Raw genomic sequence first — 18,560 nt, forward strand, 5'->3', positions numbered from 1 at the left:
GGTTAAGAACAAAAAGGGGAAAATGAAGCAAAAAATATAAAGGAATATATAAATATCAAGGGCGGGTCTACACAACAAGCTCCCCTAGAAATTTTGCCCAGGGAGGTGTTTACGCCACTGCTCACTTCTTCTCTTCCGCACGCCCCTTAATCCCACTCTGGCATTTACTTTCCCAACAAATCAAGATTTATAGTTAAAGGTTTTCTTATGTAATAAGGCAAAAGATTATAGGATTTACAAGAGAAAGATCATATACACCGTACAGATTATATGTACACATTAGATCTGTTCAATATTTTCATTTTCAGTGTTAACTTTATTATGTATCGACTTGGTTCTAGGCGTTTTTCTTGTTTGTTTGAGTTGTTGGGTTGTGTGTGTATGTGTGTAGTATTCTCATAAGGCATAATAAAAGTGATAAAAGCCAACCACCATTCTGTAAAGTAACAGTTTTCATCAATTTTTAGCCCACACCTGCCCAGAGCTGTCTGTTTTTCATCTATTGTCCGCCGCCTGTTTTTTTTATGTAATCTTATAATGTAATTTTAGCAATTACCAGAAAATTCATAATATTATTTTTAGATTTTAAATTGTCTTCTTTTTGATGTTGTGATATATATTTCGAAATAAAAAAACCAAGAAAATTTTGTTGTTGTTACAAACATTTGAATATTTAAAAAAAAAAGATTTTAATTAAGAACACTTGGATTCACAGTCTCCGGGTCAGCTTGCCTGAAAAGAATATAACATTTAAAACATATATAATAATACTTGGGGCTTAGCCACTAGAGGCCTCTAGAGGGTTAGTTTCAAGTAAAAATCATCCTAGGACATATGAGAAACTACACTGTAAATAAGAACCATATGGGTTCAGTGAGGTACAGACAGTCGACAGACACAGATAATGACTGGCTTTCTGTGCTGTCATTGTTTTTGTAGATGCGCTACGTAATGAAAAGATTGTCCTTGTTCCATAATAGAAACTATACATGAATTAACTATTTTAATAAAATCGCAGTGATTCATATAGTAATAATAATTATTTAAAATATATCTATATAATAATGATGATATATGTGTGTACTCCTAGTTAAAGTTAGTAGGCAAACTTTCAAACTATTTAAATGAAAAGATTAACTGTGGGTAGGTAGGGTGGAGGTACGGAACAGAAATGCACAAACTTTTATTAAATTTTTAAACTTAATATCATTTTAAACATTGGTAGAGTGCATTTAGTTTCGTGTTTTACCTGCTACATAATGACTATACTTAAACTATACTTAACAACGAGATTTTAAATCAATAAAATCAAGAAAATGGATAACTGGTTAGTTGACTTTTATTCAGAGGCTTCGAGTTTTAAATAAAAAGTGTCTGATTTGTTTACCTGAACATAGAAGCAGACAATGGATTTACTGTGCATGGAACTAGGTTCATCCAGAAATACTTACCTGAACATCGGAGCAGACAATATCCTTCCTGTGCATGGAACTATGTTCATCCAGTAATCTTTACCTGAACATTGGAGCAGACAATATCCTTCCTGTGCATGGAATTAGGTTCATCCAGTAATCTTTACCTGAACATTGGAGCAGACAATATCCTTCCTGTGCATGGAATTAGGTTCATCCAGTAATCTTTACCTGAACATCGGAGCAGACAATATCCTTCCTGTGCATGGAACTATGTTTATCCAGTAATCCTTACCTGAACATAGAAGCAGACAATGGATTTCCTGTGCATGGAACTAGGTTCATCCAGTAATACTTACCTGAACATTGGAGCAGACAATATCCTTCCTGTGCATGGAACTAGATTCTTCTAGTAATCCTTACCTGAACATAGAAGCAGACAATGGATTTCCTGTGCATGGAACTAGGTTCATCCAGTAATACTTACCTGAACATTGGAGCAGACAATATCCTTCCTGTGCATGGAACTATGTTCATCCAGTAATCTTTACCTGAACATCGGAGCAGACAATATCCTTCCTGTGCATGGAACTATGTTTATCCAGTAATCCTTACCTGAACATAGAAGCAGACAATGGATTTCCTGTGCATGGAACTAGGTTCATCCAGTAATACTTACCTGAACATTGGAGCAGACAATATCCTTCCTGTGCATGGAACTAGATTCTTCTAGTAATCCTTACCTGAACATAGAAGCAGACAATGGATTTCCTGTGCATGGAACTAGGTTCATCCAGTAATACTTACCTGAACATTGGAGCAGACAATATCCTTCCTGTGCATGGAACTATGTTCATCCAGTAATCCTTACCTGAACATCGAAGCGGACATTAGTCTTCCTGTGCACGGAACCAAGTTCATCTAGTAATCTTTACCTAAACATTGGAGCAGACAATGGCCTTCCTGTGCATGGAACCAGGTTCATCCAGTAATCCGTACCTGAACATTGGAGCAGACAATGGCCTTCCTGTGCATAGAACTAGGATCATCCAGTAAGTCTTACCTGAACATTGGAGTAGACAGTGGATTTCCTGTATGGAACTAGGTTCATCCAGTAATCCTTACCTGAACATTGGAGCAGACAATGGCCTTCCTGTGCATGGAACCAGGTTCATCCAGTAATCTTTACAGCCCCTACAAGATGTATGGGAATTATTTAATACCTATATTTGCGGCAACTTTTACCACACAGAAACTGCTAATTTTCAATAATTACAAAATATCCCTTCTCAGATTGGTTCGAATCGAATCGAAACAAAAAAATCTTGAAATATTGTGTCTAGCAGTGGTGTGCTGTTGTGGGGTGTAGACTCAGAGGGGCCTGCAATTCTTTTCAACCCTTAATGGTTTTAAAACCTCCTGATGAATCGCTGTGCATGCCACTGGTTATGAGATTAATATTTTAAGTAAAATCTAGGATCTTAGAGGATAAGACGATGGACGATTTATAGATGTGCTTTAGGGTGGGTTGATTTTGGACATTTTTATCTGAGACCATAGCGGGAACGTGCACATGATCTTTATTAGTATAATACATTTCTGGATGATCTAAATTTATTTTAGGTCTAAAACTCTCTGGCGACCACACATTTAATTGTATAGGTATTCTTGAATGGGAGTCAAAAATTTAATTATTTAAAGTTATTTAGTCAAAATAATAACCCTGTAAAAACTTATTTTTGAGGTATAATTTGTTGATAACTTAATAAATTCTTGCACAAAATACCCAAAGCCAATGTAGAAAATAGGATATTGATTAATAATTTCTGTCAATGTTAAGTGGGTCAAGATAAGCAATACTTTTGTTCCTGTAAAAAACACTGTATTTTTAAATTGTGTAAAATTTCTACTTACTTTCCCTTAAATTCAGGCCTTCCCTTATCTTCTTTCTCCTTCAGGGTAGACAGATCAAGATCACTTTTTCTTGAAGCTGAAATAAAATATTTTCTCGTATTCATTTGAATCCGGTGGATAGGAACCGGTTCTCATCCATACGAAAAAACTATGTCTAGCATCGTATTATATCCAGCTTTCTACGAATATAAAAATGTACAATCAAAAGATTAAAACCAGTTTTTTTAGCCAGTGCCTCCGGCACCTCGGGGCTAAAAAAACTAGTTTTAATCTTTTAATTGTACATTCTATATCCGCGGAAAGCCGTTTATAATACGATGCGAGAAATAACTATTATCAAATTGTGATTTATAATTTAATTATTGTCTAATATTTTCTTTGTTTACTTTCTGGTGACAATTATCAGGGCTCGGCAGCTGTCTGTTAGCTTTAGTAAAATCGTTTACTATATTTACCATACTACTCTATAATTTGTGTAACCTGTAGGTAGACAGTTTCTCTCTGGTGCTAATTCCTCTGCCATTGCTCTGATATGATAACTTTCAATACCACAACATCCTTAAAATAAAAATGGCTGTATACCTAGAAGTCGAGCACTCACCCTCCCTACGAAAAGTTCGGGTATAGTCCCTTTCGTGCCATCGCGATGGGCGATGATTTCTTATCAAGCTGGTAATAAGAGGTTTCAAATTGCCATAGTGAAAAATAAACAGATATACCTCCAATAATTCTGACTCCAAGATTGTAAGCTTCCCTGGCAAACCTAGCACACTCATACCTTGTCACCTGTCTTGGCTCCATTGCTAAAAAAATTAGTATTTTATTATAATAACTAGCGGCTGCACCATCCCTATCATGGGACCTATGTGAAGCTTTAATGAAATTGAGAACTCAATCGGTTCATTAAGCTACATAAATAAAACAACATCCGCAAGAAGCCAGACACTCGGAAAAATCTCTTTGAGTGAGTTACTGAGCAGATGTTTAATGGTAAATATATATAGTCTTTTAGTTTTTCATATGTTGGATCATGTATTTGGCCGTATAAAAAGGATTGTTTTACCATGAGGAAATTCAGGGAGGTAGATCCATCCATAGCTGCCTCCATCTGGAGTCCTGTAGCCCAGGGGCTGACACATCAGGTACGGACTCAAACCTGCACCATCCAAGCCTGCCTACAAATGATAGGTATATGTTTATTTTTTTTAAATTTTCAAACTTTCTCCCTATTTCCTAAAATATCAAAAGGTAGTTTTTCTCCAATATCAATAGACTACTTAATTTATTAGGACCTTTTACAAGATTAGAATAAAGCATTTGTTTTCCTCGTAAGAAATCCATGATTATCCTATTAAATAAAGTATCCATAGACACAGTGTTTCAGCCTTTTGGGGCTCATTAGTAAGGCTCAATTCATCAAAGTTAGTAGTAATGTATTTTTGTCAAAAGCTTAAAATCTCAATAAATACTGAACCGATTCTCTATTTTAGGTGAGCTTCCCATAGGTCTTGGGAGGATTTTAGTCTATTTTTTAGGTCAAAGTATTGGTACGGTTTTTTTTAACTGATCTAACCTTCATTTTTGAGATGGTCTCTAAAGCAATGAATGGATCAAACAAACAGTTGATTCCAATTATAGGCGCACCAGCTTTAGCCATTCTGCAACAAATACAAGATTATTCAAATAAGTAGATAGTTCCAAAATGCAGTCACCATCAGCCACAGCCACAAGAACACTTAGCCGATTAAATTATAATAAGTAAGGGGGAAGGAGGGTAGTTTTTTTATGCCAAACTTTACGGGGCTTATTATTGCAGGGCTATCCTTCAATATAACCTAGCCTAGTAAACAAATAACGCCAGAAAAGAATCTAACCCCCACTACACTTATTTTCAATCTATTTTAAAACACGGGGGGGGGGGGAGTCTGTGCTCGACTAGGCACTTTGAGAGAAACCGCCATATTACCTGACTGCACATTCAGCTGGAGACACGCCGCTGGCATCTCCTTTGGGTCCAATACACATTGTTGCCGCCACGGGTTTACCATAACTAAACATAAACAATGGATTTATTATTTCCTGGAACTTACACCAGATTATCATGTACTCTAATAAAATAAAACTTGTAGTTGGCTAAGATAAAGATCCTATCAATCCACCAACTTTATCTCATCCCCTCCCCTCCTATGGGATGAACGAACTGACTAATAAGTAATGTCAATCTAAATTGACGACAATTTTTTTACCCTGTCATAATATCCATTATCATTCTATATCCATTAAATGAATATAAAAAAGTAGCAAAACTGTTTGAAATGATAATGTTCCTAACATAATTAACCTAAATGAATCCTTCCTTATCTTATACTAGTTTATTCGACCAAAGTCTCAAAGGGAAGGATGGAGAAGGTCGGGAAAGTAGCCTAAAACCACCCAACGGTATTTGAAAAGCTTCCCTAAAAAGTAAAACACGTGTAGACTAGAAATTTCCGAGAGTAAGCTTCAGACAAAATCCTTACTACTTTAAATTTTAGGATGAGATAACGGTTGAGATTTGAACTATCATATATTACATTCAATTATAATTCAGCTTGTTTATTTTTAAGAATTTAAAATTCTATCTATTTAATAATGGAACATAATTAGATCTAACACTATAAGTTTGTTTCTTTGTGTTTAGAGCTGGGACTCTAAACCAAGGTTTAATTTAATCTTTCTTACAATATAGAACACATACACAGGTATCTAAAGGGATAAGTAATGGCCCATAAATTGATGTAAATCCCCTATGATGTTACACAAAAGTACCCCTTCTGCAGATTACAATTAGTGGTTTCAACTGTTGGACACTCAACTTAATGGACCAACCAATCAAATTTCCTCAAAGTGCTAAGTCAAAGAATAAGAAAACATTATTATAAATCTTTGAGGACTAGTGTAATAAAGAGCACAATGTCCCCTCCCTCCCTGACACAAACAGCTCCTAATTTATGATTCAATAATGGAAACTAAATGAGTGTTTATGTCGTTTAGTTGAAAGTTTATTATTTTGCTTATCATTACTTTGTATAAGTCTGGGTTTATCTTACTTATATTACATCTCATACCATTCAAGTACATAAAAGCAAAAGTTTATTTCAACGTACACGTTAAAAGGTAAAATTTTGTCAAATAAAGACATTTAAGTTATGCAAAATTAAAGACATTATATAGAAAGATCTTGAAAATTTGAATGATTAAATAAGTAATAATATTCCAATATGGCTTCGAATCCGATTAATATCTTTTTGATTATAACCGGTTCTTAGACATACTAAAAAATCATGCTACAAACAACTTTCTACGAATTTATCAAAATGAAAAATCATAAAATAATACCAGTTTTGTTAGACCTGGTTCAATCTCATAATTTTTCATTTTAATATTCATGGAAAAGTGTCTATAATTATATAATACGATGAGATAAATAACTATAGTAGGACTTTATTAGAAAAAAAACTAGTTAAAATAGAAGTAAATGAATAAAACTACTTAAAAAACAAAAGATATAATCAATTAAAGCTACGCATTACATAGTTACAGACATAGTGAGGGAACCTAAGCTTTTCAGGTCATGAAATTAAAAGACATAAATGTTAATCACTTACCTTAAAGCAAGCTCAATAGCCCATTCCATTTCAACTATGTTTCTAAAATACTAAGAAAAACATAAATTATCACAAGGATTATAACACACATAAGTAGCACAGCACAACAAAAAGTCTTGGATAAACAAATGAACAAAGTGAGTTATACAGCAAATGCTCAGTGGCCATAAAATAAAGGTGTGAGGAAAACAAAAACAAGATATAAAATACAAAATAGAAAAATCGCGAAATCTTTCATAACAATATACATAAATGTTTTTTGTAGCATACCGACCGACTAAAAGTAAAATGTATACTGGGTGCCCTTTGGTTAGGGATATCTCTACAAAAGAAATCAGCAGTCTACCTTAGATAGCAACCAAGAAAGTTATATTTCATACCATAAAGTTACGGACGGTTGATAGACGGAAGGCCTGACCAAGTTAATTATAGAGTAGCTTCTCTACTAATAATTTTCTTTTAATGATGAAAAAAGAAAGAATCTAAACTGGTTATCCTGATGTAAATAATGTTGAAAATTTTGCCAAAGAGAAATGAATGATAAATAATAAAAGCAAACCTCTACTATAATGAGATCAATATCATTTTGAATAAGAACCTCCAAACCTTCTCGCAACTCTGCTTGTACATCGTTCTTGTCTCTGCAAATTATTAAAATTTTTATAATTTTTCTAATTTTTTAGCTTCGAAACCGATTAACAGCCACTGGATTAAAAACGGTTCTCAGTCATAATGAAAAAAGTACAGTATTGTATTACAGAAATTTTTCCACAAATATTTTTATTTTAATATCCGCGGAAAACTGTCTATAATACGATGGCATATATAACTGTTTAGTTATATTTTTTAATCGTAGTTTACTTATGGAATTATTAAACTTATATTTATAGCAAAGCTATTCAATATCTAAAAGTGGTTAGGTTTTTTGTTAGCTATTAAAATCTCGCCAAACACTGAATCGAACGAGTTTTCCTTTCAGGAAAGCTTTACAAAGGCAATGGGCAGCTATTTTATACTTCTACAACATAGAATGCCCCTAGAGGCTAAGTCAGCATCTGCTAGTAACACAATTAATCACTTCGGTGAAATTTAAATTTACATTGACGTGCATCCACGATGATGATACATAAAATTACCCCTTCTGAAGAATACGATTAGTGGTTGAAACGTTTGGACATTCAACTTAATGTACCAACCAATCAAAATTCAAAATTTAAAGTCCCCAAAGTGCAAAGTCAACGAATAAGAAAACGGGACTGGTGAAATAAACAGCCCCCCCCCCTTACCTGATTTTTACCGCAAAAAAAATTATGCCATTTGCATCACCTACCAGCAAAATAACCATCTCAAAAATTAAAATTATAAAATTGTATGTTGTACCTGGTTTGCTTGAAGGCAGCAGTTTGTATAATACCTCCAGCAACTATTGTGCCCCATTTATTTGACACTTTCTTTGCAATCTCACAGGAAGCTTTGTTAATCTCCAAACACTAAACAAGAAAATAAAATTTTTTTTTCTTTCTAGTATGGCTTTGAAACCGATTAATATCCGCTAGATTAAAACCGATTCTTAGCTTTACTGAAAAACATATATTAGAAGCAATTTTCCTCGAATATTAAAGTAGAAATTCTAAAAATTGATACCAGTTTTGATAGCGCGGGTCGTCGCCCCTCCGGGCTAACAAAACTATAATATCTGCTGAAAGGTGTCTATAAGAAGATGCGATAAATAATTATCATCAAGAATATTAATTTAAATCTTACTGTTAATTTAACATCCTTGGGAGTACCAACATCTCTGGAGTAGAAGGTAAATGTCTGCGTTATATCAGCTCCTGCCCTAAACATTAAAAAAATTAGAAATCGAATATTTTCTACAAATGTTATTGGGAATTATATGATTAATTTATACTTTGCATGATGATTCCTATAAGAGCTAGATAAATTTAGGAAGCGTAGGAACTTTATAGTCGTTACCAGAAAGTCCGTATTCTGTTAGATTTGACTCTTGTGGCACTCAAGTAGCATGCACTTTATACACTCTGTAAACAACGTTTTTGTTAGAATGAGTTAGTCAGTCAGTGAGGATAGAGAATACCTATAGTGAATCAACGCTTATAAAAATGTTGAATCTGAAACTGGCATATGAAAAGTTCTCCAACAGCATGAGGATTTTCTACTGTACCTGTCATATTCAACTTTACCTGTCATATTCAACTGTACCTGGCATATTCAACTTTACCTGTCATATTCAACTTTACCTGTCATATTCAACTGTACCTGGCATATTCAACTTTACCTGTCATATTCAACTTTACCTGTCATATTCAACTGTACCTGGCATATTCAACTTTACCTGTCATATTCAACTTTACCTGTCATATTCAACTGTACCTGGTATATTCAACTGTACCTGGCATATTCAACTTTACCTGTCATATTCAACTGTACCTGGCATATTCAACTGTACCTGGCATATTCAACTGTAACTGGCATATTCAACTGTAACTGGCATATTTAACTGTACCTGGCATATTCAACTTTACCTGTCATATTCAACTTTACCTGTCATATTCAACTGTAACTGGCATATTTAACTGTACCTGGCATATTCAACTTTACCTGTCATATTCAACTGTAACTCGCATATTCAGCTGTACCTGGCATATTCAACTGTACCTGTCATATTCAACTTTACCTGTCATATTCAACTGTAACTGGCATATTCAACTGTACCTGGCATATTCAACTGTGCCTGTCATATTCAACTTTACCTGTCATATTCAACCATACCTGGCATATTAAACTGTACCGAGCATATTTAACTATACCTGGCATATTCAAGTGTACCTGGCATATTCAATGGCAAGTTCCTCAACAGCATGAGGATTTTCAACAGATGCCTCAGGAGTATAACAACCAGCCTAAACATAAAAATGTAGTTCAATAACAGGATAATATCTAAAATTTGAATTTCCTCCATTTTAGGGCATATACACTATTTTTCTCTCTCTCTCTGTCTCTCTCTGTCTCTCTCTATCTCTCTCTATCTCTATCTCTCTCTCTCTCTCTCTCTCTCTCTCTCTCTCTCTCTCTCTCCCCTCTCTCTCTCTCTCTCTTTTCATCCAAGCAATAATATATTGATTGTAATAATATAATATACATAAGTATTTTAAAATAATTTGACCATCATTACCAAAACATATCCTCTTTTCTCTAAGGTGTTGACATAACTTCCATCTCCAATAATCACTTCTCCATTCCCAAGACGTTCCAAAATATTCTTGGATTTTTCAGCTGACATGGCAATATCTGTAAAGTTAAGGGATCTAAAGGGATAAAACAATGGCCGATAAATTGATTTACATCTCCAATAATGATTCACAAAATCACCCTTGCTGTAGATTACATTTAGTGGTTGAAACGATTAAACAAACTAATGTCCTCTAAAAGTATCAACACACAACTAACTTAAAAATTATTTCTGAAAGACTATTTTTTTTTACTGGTGTTTTTAAACTTAAATTATAACAAGGATGTAAGTTTCCATAAAAAAAGCCTTTATCTAATATGAAACAAAGCCCTAAAAAATAGAAAAATTGAAATTCTAATTTCGTTAAGTTCAGAATGTACACTTAAACAATAAAAACATGTGTAAATTAAAATCAATTAAATATACATACATAGACAATTTATATACTTTCCATTGTCAATGTATATGTGATAACTAATTCTTATTTGAAACATACAAGCCACATTTTTTATATACTTTTAGTAGCAAAGCTACTCTATAATGTCAAATGCCCGTATGTCGTTTAATTTTTAGGGGGAAACCTAATTTTCTTGGCTGCTATTTAAGATGAAAGGATGGATAATTATGGGAAGATTCCCAAAGTATTCATTAGCATTCAGTAAATGTATAATTTACTTGGTCTTTCAGTACTTTTTTTTGTCGGTAATTCTCTTTTGCTGCTATGTCAGATGCGCGACATTAATAGACAAAGTAGGGATAATGCTTTGGCCCAAAACAGGCGCAACTCATTACTTTAAACAATCGGGACTTCTGGACAAGGGTCGTGCAATCAAAGAGTTGGTTGTCTGTTGATTGTTACTTTACCTAATAACACGGCCGTGTGTTTGGATAGAAAAGGAGAGATTTGGCTCCCCTCAGTTATCCTAGTTTGTTGGACCTGGCGTTAAAGTGTCATGGACTGCAGCCTCGCCCGTATGATGTTATTGTTAGGTATGGATGTTGACATCCTTGTTTAATTATCAATAAACTTGATTTTTAAAAACATAAAATAAGATTTATATTGACATATACAATACACATATTTAGTGGCAAAATATCAATAAATCTTTTATCAAAACATAAACTAGTGTCTAAGCATTTAACAAGAGCGTTTATCTATGCCCATAAGTAGCGCAGCGGTAGAAGGATGATTAAATTGTAATACTATAAGAACATTTCCAGTACAGCTTCGAAACCCATTAATATTCACTGGATTAGAACCAGTTCACAGCCATACTGAGAAATCATGTATAGCATCGTAATACAGAAAATTTTCCCTGTTTATTAAAATACAAAAATACAAAAATCAATACAAGTTTTGTTAACACGGATCTTTAACCTCTCGGGGCTAACAAATCAAAGCCTAGTTATAGAGAAGCTTAGTTTTTTTTAAAAAGCAAGATTTTAGCTTATTAGATTTAAATGATTTATTTAAATATCCAAAAGACATTTATAAAGCTTCCCTGAAAAGTACAATTAGTTTGGACTACCAGTTTACGAGATCTTTAGCTTCCGATAAAAAACTTTATATTATAGGATGTTCATGATAATCTATTTAATTGTCTTACTCTTAGTTAGCAACGTTGTGACAAACTGTTGATAAGATCCTAGAGTAGCTGCTCTACAAACAAGGGTGACAACAATTAAAGCAGGGCATTGTATTATTAAAAATGTTTTCAAATATTAAAATATGGTCTATTAAATTTTCTTCTGTAAAGTTTTACAAAATAAGGAAAAAAGTCAAAGTGCTATGCAGTAACAGTATTATATTTCTTTTTATTTGGCTAAAACTTTAATAATCTAAACAATGTTTGTAAACATACATAACATACAAAAATATAATACTACTAAATATGTTAATTTTTCCCTTTTTGTGTACAACCCATGTTGTTTTATAAACAGGGCTAAATCTGGATGTACACAATCATATGATATAATTAACTTGATACATAGAATTAACTTGGTGCTATGTGACACTAGTTTGGTGCATGAATAAAAAAGTGTATAAATTATGATATTATAAAATATATACATAGTTATATGGTGCCCTTATGTAGATGACTTGCTTTAACATATAATAAATACACACACACACCAGGGAGTAAGGGAGGGGACAATGGATCAAATATTCAATTTTTAGGAGTCTCTTTGGACTTTGGGTACTGGCTTAAAGGGAATGTGCACGAATACAGCAGATTCTGACTGACTTTGGGTACTTGCGCATCAATGCCCCGCTAACTAGCTGAGCTAGTTTTGAATATGCAGACAGAAAAGTTTGTTATTAATGGCTGGTTTTAACAAATATTTTTTCCCAAGAAAATGTCATTTCATGTATAGAAACTCTACTGTGATATTTATGTACTTAATAATCTAAGAACCGCTTGAATTTACGTGTCAGTTATAAATATATGAGAAGGGTTGAGGTAGTTCTAAACAAGATTTTTCTAGTGATTAATTACAGAGTGTTTACTACATTGTGATGTGTTGATAATTTAATTTTCAAGTAAATGATTTTTTTCTTAGAAATAATTTTGTTCTAAGTTAGGTTACCATGATCCCTTTACAATTTTGGTGAAATTTTCTTGATAAATCTGGTTTTCATTGCTTTTCAGCGAACCCTCTTAAATTGAATTAATTGCCCATTGTCACCTCCCTTACTCCCTGCACACACACAGATAAAACAGTAGTGTGTATGTAGAACAATTTATCAAATTCATTTGACTGCATGTAGAATACACTAAAACTTTACACTAGAGTTAATAAAAGACCTCACAAAATTTAAACAAAACAAAAATTTACCTGCTAAAATTAGATCAGGCTGTACTGATTTTAAATTCTTGTCTGGATGAGCAATTATGGATGAAAATTTAGAAATAAAAAAAGCTGAGATTTTAACTAATTGTTATTGAAACTGAAGCTGATTGTTAAGTAGTATGGGTTTTGTGTAGAATCCTATGAAATCTGATGCTACAATTTTCATAGATTGTTTTTTCCAGCTAAAATTATTTTTTCTTGATTACATTTTACAATAGATTTATAAAGATTTGGAGACAAATCATTAGTGAATTTTTTTTATTATATTTTTAAATAGAGAAACATAAATATAAATAATTTGGTTGTAGTTCGTATATCTATTGTATGTGCTATAGTGGTATGAGAAGTCTAGAAATTACAGAATGAATTATGTATATCTTAAACACAGTTAGGGATTTGAATGATCTTGTAAAAATTTCATATAAATGTTATTAAATTTAGTTTTTTTTTCTATCAAAGAGCAAAATTTGGCTTCTGATTTAATTCAAATGTATTTCAAAGCTCTAACCGCATGTGATAATCAAAAAAATTTAGAAAAGTAAATGATGTAATTTGTACCAAAGACCTAAATGGGGAAAACAATGGAGGAAAAGAATAAATTGTGAAGAATTAATGTAAATGAAATATTCAAATATTAGTTAGGAAGTTGTATGGTATGAACTATACAAGTAATTTAGGAGTGACAATATAAAGTAAATCATAATGTGATATAATTATTCTCCAGCCATGGGATTAATTGTTTAGGAGGCCTGAGATCTAAACTGAGGCTCAACAATAAACAAATTTTAAAAAATTAAGCTATCCTATTACCTTTTATGTGTGTACATTAATATCTTCCTAACCTGCAATGCTTGTCAACAAATGGAGTTCTCCAATTTAGGAAATTTTTATATCAGCTTCAGCTACCAGGGTTGTTTCAGAATATCATTTTTACCTTCTCTTTAAAAGGAAAAACTTTAGTTGGCTTCCAGGAACAGAATAGAATAAATCGATGCTGTACGTATTGGTGCAAAAAATGGGGACAATTTTTAAATTGATTTGACGGGGCTGTTTATTTACGTCACAAGTGAGGGGAAAGAAAAGAGAAGGAGGAAAGAAACCCCCTAGAAAAGAGATGGGGGTATGACGTCACACGCCAAAACAATTTGAAATTTGTCCCCATTTTTTGCACCAATACGTACAGCATCGAATAAATCAAAAGGGCACTATAAATATATTAAATTCCCTAACTGTTATATTGAGTGTGTAAATATATGTACAAGTATATAGTAGTAAGATATAACGATGTGAAAAGAGCAAGGAGTAATACAAACTCTGAATTTAAAATTCTTTAGTAAAAGACAAGAAATCTCAATGAATTATGAAATTTTAGCTGTATAGAGAGTTACTTGGTTTAATTTATTGTCAAAATATTCTCATAAAATTAAAAGTTTTGCAATATGATATTTTGTAGTATTTATCTATAGAGTTCAGCTTTTCATATTATATAACTATTTCTTCGATACAGATTGAAGACAGAAGATTTGAGAAGGTTAATAATAATTATTTCTCGAATCGTCTTATAAACAGCTTTTTGCAGATATAATATACAATATATATGGTTTTAATCTTATGATTGTACATTTTTATATTCATATTTCATAGAAACTGGATATAATGCGATGCTAGACATATTTTTTCGTATGGATGAGAAATGGTTCTAATCCACCGGATATTGATTGGTTTCGAATTAATACGAAAATAGTTATTTCTCGCATCGTATTATAAACGGCTTTCCGCGGATATAAGAATGTACAATTATAAGATTAAAACTAGTTTTTTTAGCCCCGAGGTGCCGAAGGCACCGGCTAAAAAAACTGGTTTTAATCTTATGATTGTACATTTTATATATATTCGTATAAAGCTGGATATAATACGATGCTAGACATAGTTTTTTTCGTATGGATGAGAACCGGTTCCTATCCACCGGATTCGAATGAATAAGAGAAAATTTATTCTTTTACATTATTCATGATTAGGCTTTTTAAAAAAGCTACTGGGCCTTAAAATGTAATAATTCTTTACCAAATACATGTTTTAATGCTTTAAGATAAGCATTAAATAAGTTATGATTATTTCATATGGATGGGGGATGTGTTAATTACACGCCCTACAAATACTTGATGATTAAACATAGAATATTCTTATATGTATATTTTTCTTGGTCTTGAAAACTACTGAACATTAATTGATTTCTTCATTTATAAAAAGTTTTACATAATATAAGTCTTGAGATGGTTTTAGGCTATTTTTCTGCTCTTTCCTACCCTTTCGAATATAGAACTCCCACCTGCCAGGGGTGCAGCCGTTAATACACTATAAATTACTTTTTACTATATCCCATAGGTTTATTTAATTCTATTTTGGAAATTAATGGCCCCCTACTCGATGTTGCGTGGAAGGGGGTTTGTGAGAACTTTACCCCCACATTTCAATTAAAAACGATATCTCTTGGAAGGGTGTTGGTACCCAATTCCCCCCAAATAGTTATAAACCTTCCCAAGTTCCCAGGAACAATGAGAAGCTACGTTGTGAACGAGAACATATCGGTTCAGCTGTTAGCAAGGTCCTTCGGTACAGATAGAAGGTAGGTTGATATAGTTACTAAAATTAATACACAAATTAACAAAATAAATGTGAATAAAACACACTCACACACACACACATTCATATTCCAAGTATTTTATTCGAAATGAAATATTTTAATTTAAATTTGTCTCCCCCGGGTTTTCTTTCTTTTCATTAAAGTTCTAAAAATAAATTAGTTTTGATGATCATGCAATGTAATAATTCAAATAATAATTTCCATAAGTTGATGCATGTGTGTGTGTGGTAGTGTGTTTGTTTCATTTAAAGTTGTTGCAACTCTTTTATATGTTTTTAATGGCCGTTTGTCTGTCATGAAACGAAGAAGGCAAGTTGCATTTTTTATGTGCAAGTAGCCTTCCTTTAAAGAACATCTTTTATCTAAATCACTTTGTCAGTCCAAAATAAAAAAAAAGGCTTTGGAATTTTCCAGTTTACCGTGCATCTATTCTAACCTGAAGCCTCTAAAGGATGGGATCATTTGGTCTAATGGGTCTAACTTGGCCAAACGTCCTACAGACAACCAACTATTTGATTGTATAATATTTGTCTGGACGTCCTAACTGTGAATGATAATGAGTTGCGCCTGAGATAATGAGTTCTCCTACTCTAAATATAATGTCGCTTCATTGACATAGCAGAAGTAGGAACGCCTTTAGTTATGACGAGGTGCTGGGACTAGATGCGAACCCAACAACCAGCGGATACGCTACTTGTCATGCCAAGATCGCGGGTTGTATTTACATTTTTTTTTATGTTTTGTCGTTCCTAACGTTACAGAGAGTTATGTATTAAATTAAAATAATTAATAAGATAATTAATAAAATAATAATTAAACTTTAATTTCTGTCCGAGCTTCTTGTAGTATTTTTATGCTTGTTTAGCTGTTTCTTTAAAATAAATCAATAAAGAGAAGGGAAAAGAATTTTAATTTTTAAGTTTTGACTAATATTTGAATTTAAATTGAATTAATCTATGTTACCGTAATATTTAAAAAAAAGAAATCTATTTTAAATATAAATAATAAATCAGAACCGATTTTTAGCTGCGGAAATGAATCGGTTTGAAGCGATACTAGAATATAGATATTTCTTGCAACGTATTATGAACAACTTTCCGCGAATATAAATATGTACAATTATAAGATTAAACCCGAGATGCCAAAGGCACAGGATAAACAAATGATTTTAATCTTATGATTGTACATTTTTATATTCCTAGAAAACAGGATATAATACGATGGATGACATAATTTCAGTATAGATTAGGTACTATTTTAATTCTTAGGGATCTTAAGGGATAAGACAATAAACAATACATTTATGTACACCCAACATTTATGATAAACAAAATTACTACTTTGTATGTTAAAAATTAGGTTGAAAAGTTTGGTTAGTACAAACATATTTAATAAAATGGCAGCATAAATTTTGATGACGAGCATAATATACTTTCCAGTGTCCTTTCCCTCTCTGCGATTAGTATTACTGCAGGAAAAAAATTAGGAAAGTTTAGCTAATGAAGTGTAAATATATTCAGGGAGGGAGGGGACAATGTTTATTGCACTAGTCCCAAAAGTTTTGTAATAACGTTTCTTAATCGTTGGCTTTACAACTTTGGGGGACTTTTATTGAATTTTGATTGGTTGGTTTATTGAATTGAGTGTTCAAACGTTTCAAATATTACTTGTAATCATCAGAAGACTTATTATCATTAGGGATGTGCATCAATTTATTGGCCATTGTCTTATCCCTGATATATTCCTGAGATATATTTTGTATTACAGACAAAATCTTAAGTACATTTATTTAGTCTCTCATTTACTCACTTAGGCAATCAGTGTAATTAGCTTCATTAGATCTCATTAATTTTATATATATTATATAGGTATATATATACATATAGTGTTTTTATTATAAAGGGGAAAACAGCGACAATAAACGAAAACGTATGAAGTCTTAACAAAAATTTACTTTCTATCTGAATACTTAAAATTTATTGGCAAAGCTCACCGCTTTTTAACTTCTTACTTTACATGATATTTAGAAATTCCTGGAAAGGTGTCCTCTTACCAAAAAATAGAATTTATGGTATATTGGAGCTCTTAATCTCCTCGTCAATGTCAATATACCACACACCCATAGTTTTTGTACTTCTCTACTTATAGATGTTGTCGTCCTTGTATAAATAGTGACTGTTATCCTTGAAATACAAAAGGCGAAAAATTAATCTTTCCAGTATGGGTTTGAAACTGATTAATATCCGCTGGATTAGAACCGTTTCTCAGTTAGTCTGAAAAAAATCATTTTCCACGTAAAAAATAATGCCAGTTTTGTTAGGCCGGGCTTCGGCCCCTCATGGATTACAAAATTAGTTGTAATCTTCATTATTTTTATTTTAATAATCGCGGAAAGCTGTTTTTATTATGATGCGATAAATAAATAGTCCAAAATCTTCAAGTTTAAGTAGTAATAAAAGATATCTTTAAAATTAAGGATAAACAAAACTTGGATTTACCTTTCCCTGACTCACTGGACTGCTGCATAATCAATAATAATGACCTATTTGATAATTTTCGTAGAAAAAGCATAGCGCAATGTTTTTCAATCAGTAGATTTTAATTAATAGGGTTATTTTAAATGATTAAACAATTAAGTAAAATACTTTTTAAAGTAGTTAAGATACTCTAAAATGCAAAATGTCCATCTGTATTTCTATCTTAAATATTTTGGTGGAAATATGACCATTGAATGTATGATCTTTAAATGATATTATGTTTCTTTAATTAAGAAACTGCTACTCAATACTTGATAATAAATATTTTTACGATTTATTTTTGCTTTTATGGACATTTTC

At 32.3% G+C, this 18,560-nt stretch overlaps 1 protein-coding gene across 1 annotated transcript; it reads right to left on the reverse strand.

Moving 5' to 3' along the window:
* Positions 1 to 566: 566 nt before the first annotated feature.
* Positions 567 to 10,298, reverse strand: LOC145312774 (betaine--homocysteine S-methyltransferase 1-like). Its single transcript, XM_080152020.1, has 14 exons — positions 10,170 to 10,298; positions 9,824 to 9,897; positions 8,738 to 8,813; positions 8,354 to 8,463; positions 7,533 to 7,614; positions 6,974 to 7,023; positions 5,293 to 5,376; positions 4,900 to 4,984; positions 4,390 to 4,501; positions 4,046 to 4,129; positions 3,807 to 3,884; positions 3,327 to 3,402; positions 2,538 to 2,606; positions 567 to 732 (listed from the first exon to the last, which is right to left on the reverse strand). The coding sequence occupies exons 1-14, from the start codon at positions 10,275 to 10,277 to the stop codon at positions 690 to 692; spliced, it is 1,131 nt and encodes a 376-aa protein (XP_080008146.1). The 5' UTR covers positions 10,278 to 10,298; the 3' UTR covers positions 567 to 689.
* Positions 10,299 to 18,560: the final 8,262 nt, after the last annotated feature.

Source organism: Acartia tonsa, chromosome 2 (genome assembly GCF_053477335.1).
Source record: "Acartia tonsa isolate MP-2025a chromosome 2, ASM5347733v1, whole genome shotgun sequence".
NCBI lineage: Eukaryota > Metazoa > Arthropoda > Copepoda > Calanoida > Acartiidae > Acartia > Acartia tonsa.

What these genes read in the sequence shown, in the direction of transcription:
- LOC145312774 (XM_080152020.1), bottom strand. Translation starts at nt 10,277, where the DNA reads ATGTCAGCTGAAAAATCCAAGAATATTTTGGAACGTCTTGGGAATGGA. An exon ending in AGAAAAGAGGATATGTTTTG is followed by an intron (nt 9,898 to 10,169) that starts GTAATGATGGTC and finishes TTTTATGTTTAG; the next exon opens with GCTGGTTGTTATACTCCTGA. An exon ending in GCTATTGAGCTTGCTTTAAG is followed by an intron (nt 5,377 to 6,973) that starts GTAAGTGATTAA and finishes GTTTATGTTTAG; the next exon opens with TTATGGTAAACCCGTGGCGG.